The 3,950-nt window shown below is 57.3% G+C and overlaps 1 protein-coding gene across 1 annotated transcript; it reads left to right on the top strand.

Moving 5' to 3' along the window:
* The first annotated feature begins 479 nt into the window (after positions 1–479).
* S100A11 (S100 calcium binding protein A11) lies at positions 480–3,213 on the top strand. The gene is made up of 3 exons (XM_058042959.1): positions 480–693; positions 1,804–1,941; positions 2,929–3,213. Exons 1-3 carry the CDS (start codon positions 691–693, stop codon positions 3,079–3,081), a joined length of 294 nt encoding a protein of 97 aa, XP_057898942.1. The 5' UTR covers positions 480–690; the 3' UTR covers positions 3,082–3,213.
* Positions 3,214–3,950: the final 737 nt, after the last annotated feature.

Raw genomic sequence — 3,950 nt, forward strand, 5'->3', positions numbered from 1 at the left:
CAGTGTCAGCCCTCGGTGACAATGCCAGGGACAGTGTCAGCCCTCGGTGCCAGTGCCAGGGACAGTGTCAGCCCCTGGGGACAATGCCAGGGACAATGCCAGGGACAGTGTCAGCCCTCGGTGACAGTGCCAGGGACAGTGTCAGCCCTCGGTGACAATGCCAGGGACAGTGTCAGCCCTTGGTGACAATGCCAGGGGCAGGAACAGGAACAGGGACACTGGCAGGGCTCGGTGACAGTGCCAGGGACAGTGTCAGCCCTTGGTGCCAGTGCCAGGGACAATGCCAGGGACAGTGTCAGCCCTTGGGGACAATGCCAGGGACAGTGTCAGCCCTCGGTGACAGCGCCAGGGACAGTGTCAGCCCTTGGTGCCAGTACCAGGGACAATGCCAGGGACAGCGTCAGCCCTCGGTGACAATGCCAGGGACAGTGACACAGCTGCCAGTGCCCTGACGACTGCAGGGATATCCCAAGGAGCAAGCGGGGCCGGGGCAGGATTCGGGGATGCCCGCAGAGCCCCGGACCGGGCCGGGCACATTCCGGAGGCCGCGGGAGGAGCCGCTGGAACGGGAATTGCCCAACGCGTCCGGCGCTGACTCAGCCCGGGCGGGGCTCCCCGACTTTCCCCGGGGTTTCTTTTTCCCGATCCCACAAACTCCGAACCGGAGCGGAGCCGCCGCCTGTCCCAGCCATGGTGAGGAATTCCCGGGAATTCGAGGGGGAATATGGATAAGGAGGGGGGGAAATGGAGATTTTCCGGGAAAACGGCCCAAAATTGGAGTGGGAGGGGGTAGGGCGTGGTCTGGCAAAGGGAGGAAGGAAGAGGGGGAAGAAAGGGAAAAATGGGGGGAAAAATGGGGGGAAAAAGGGGGGGAACAGGGGGGGGAAACAGGGAAAAAGGGGTGGAAAGTGGGGGGGAAAAATCAGGGAAGAAACTGGGAGGAAAATGGGGGAAAAAAAACAGGGAAAAATAGGAAAAAATGGGGCGAAACAGGGAAAAAATGGAGAAAAATAATGGGTAAAAAAGAGGGGAAGTGAGTGAAAAACAAAGAAAACCCAGGGTGAGGTGAGGAGAAATGGAAAAATGGGGGGAAACAGGGTGGGAAACAAGTAAAAAACTGGTGGAAAACGGGGGGGAAACCAGGGCAGAAACCGGAAGGAAAATGAGAAAAAATAGAGAAAAACAGGGGAAAAAACGGAGGGAAACAGGGGAAAATGGGGGAAATGCGTGAAAAACAGGGAAAACACGGGGTGAGGAGAAATGGGGGGGAAAGGGGAAAGAGCGGATCCAAGCCGGCCCTTCCCACGGATCCGCCACCTCCCCAGGGCATTTTCCAGGAGCCGCTCCCGATCCGGGCCCGTCCCGCTGTGCCAGGAACGAAATCCAGGGAAAAATGCGGCGGGACGGGTGCGGCCGAGCCCTGAAAAAACCGCGATTGCCCTTGGAAAAGCTGGATGGGCACGGGAAGGGATCCCCTGCTCCCTAAAATATTGGGGATTGCTCATTGGAGCGCCTGGGATAGGCACAGGAGAATCCCAAAAACTGGGATTGGTCCTGGAATGGGCAGAGGGGACCTTTCCCTGCTCCCAAAAAACCTGGAATCGCTCCTGGAATGGGCACAGGAGGCTCCTCCTGCCCTTCCCTCATCCCAAAAAAAACGTGGGATTGCTCCTGGGATGGGTGGGTACAGGGGCCTTTCCCTGCTCCCCGAAGATCCGGGATTGCTCCCAGCGCACCTGGGACGGGCACTGGGGGCTCCCCAGCCTTTCCCTGACCCCAAACCCCGGGATTTCGGCCCCCCAGCCCACGGAGACGGAGCGCTGCATCGAGTCGCTGCTGGCCGTGTTCCAGCGCTACGCCGGGCGCGAGGGCGACGCCTGCACACTCTCCAAGCGGGAATTCCGCGCCTTCATGGACACCGAGCTGGCCGCCTTCACCAAGGTGCGGGAACGGGGGCCTGGGGCGGGCGGGGATCCGTGGGATGGGATCCGTGGGATGGGATCCATGGGATGGGAGAGGATCAATGGGATCCATGGAATAGGGTGGGAATGGGATCAATGGGATCAATGTGATCCATGGGATGGGGGGGGGATCCATGGGATCCATGGGACTGGGATGGGATCCATGGGCTGGGATCCGTGGGATGGGAGAGGATCAATGGGATCCATGGAATAGGGTGGGGATGGGATCAATGGGATCAATGTGATCCATGGGATCCATGGGATTGGGATGGGATGGGATTGATGCCATGGTGATGCATGGGATGGGATCCATGGGATTGGGATGGGGATGGGATCCATGGGATCAATGGGAGGGGATTGGTGGGATGATATCCATGGGATCAGTTGGATGGGGATGGGATCAATGGGATCCATGGAATGGGGTGGGGATGGGATCAATGGGATCAATGTGATCCATGGGATCCATGGGACTGGGATGGGATTGATGGGATGGGATCCATGAGATGGGATCCATGGGATGGGAGAGGATCAATGGGATCCATGGAATAGGGTGGGGATGGGATCAATGGGATCAATGGGATCCATGGGATGGGGGGGGGATCCATGGGACTGGGATCCATGGGACTGGGATGGGATCCATGGGACCAATGTGAGCCATGGGATCAATGGGGTGGGATGGGATTGATGGGATGGGATCCATGGGATCAATGGGATGGGGATGGGATCAATGAGATGGGATCCATGGGAACAATGGGATTGATGGGATGGGATGGGTCCCGGCCCTGGGGCTGTGCCAGGATGGAATCTGGAGCAGGAGGGAACTCTACGAACATCCCTGAACATGACTATTCAAGGATTCTCCATCCCAAACCACTCCAGGATTCGCTGAGCTCCCCTCCCTCCCTGCACAGGGAATTCCCTCCCTCATTCCAGGCACAAATTCCCATTTTTTTTTTCCCTTTCCCAGAACCAGAAGGACCCGGGCGTGGTGGACAGGATGATGAAGAAGCTGGACATGAACAGCGACGGGCAGCTGGACTTCCAGGAGTTCCTGAACCTCATCGGGGGCATCGCCGTGGCCTGCCACGACTCCCTGGTCCTCAAGGCCCCCAAACCCTGAATCCGGAGGCTCTGGCTCCCCCCAGAATTCCCCATGGAATTCCCCATGGAATGCTGGAAATGATGGAATGCTCGCGTTCCCTTTTTCTCACCCCGATTTTTTATGGATAAATAAAAGGTTGAAGACCCCAAAGGATTCCGGGATGTGTGAAGGGGGTGGGGTGGGGGGGGAAGAAGAATCCCAAAACTACCCTTACCTGCTCTGGATTCCAGGAATTCCCTGCAGGGGTGGGGATCCAGCCCTCCCTGAGCCCCTTCCGAGGCACCCCAACCCTTTTTCCATGGAAAAATCATCCCAAATTTCCAGCCCTGGCACAGCTCAAGGCTGTTACCTCTTGCCCTGCCCCCATTCCCTGGCATCAGATCCCAAATTGCCCCTGGCAGATCCCAAATTCCCCCTGGATCATAAATTCCCCCTGGATCCCAAATCCCCGACTGGGGCACCTTTTTCTCCAGGCTGAGCTCCCTCAGGATTCTCCATTCCCTTTTCCAGCCCCATTCCCTGGACACTTCCAGCCCCTCATTCCATACCCTGGACATTCCCAGCAGGACAATCCCCGGAATTCCATCCCTGGATTGTTATTCCCATCCTTCTCCCCTGCAGGGATCGGAATTCACCCAAATTTGGGAATCCCGGAGCCTTTTCCGTGCCCTGGGGCCAAAACTGCACCTGGAAAAGCAGGACAGGCCCTCAGGGTTAATTGGGGCGTTAATTACACCCCAGTAATTAACACACCCAGCTCTGGAGTGCCCATCCCATCCTCTGGAACATTCTCAGCTCTCCAAGCAGAGGTGGGAAAAGGGATTAAATTCCCTTTTTAAATTAAATGGGGTTTTTTTTGGCGTGTCGTGAGCTGCAAACCAGGAAAA

This window comes from Melospiza georgiana, chromosome 33, assembly GCF_028018845.1.
Source record: "Melospiza georgiana isolate bMelGeo1 chromosome 33, bMelGeo1.pri, whole genome shotgun sequence".
NCBI classification, from domain to species: domain Eukaryota; kingdom Metazoa; phylum Chordata; class Aves; order Passeriformes; family Passerellidae; genus Melospiza; species Melospiza georgiana.

What these genes read in the sequence shown, in the direction of transcription:
- S100A11 (XM_058042959.1), top strand. An exon ending in AGCTGGCCGCCTTCACCAAG is followed by an intron (nt 1,942 to 2,928) that starts GTGCGGGAACGG and finishes TCCCTTTCCCAG; the next exon opens with AACCAGAAGGACCCGGGCGT.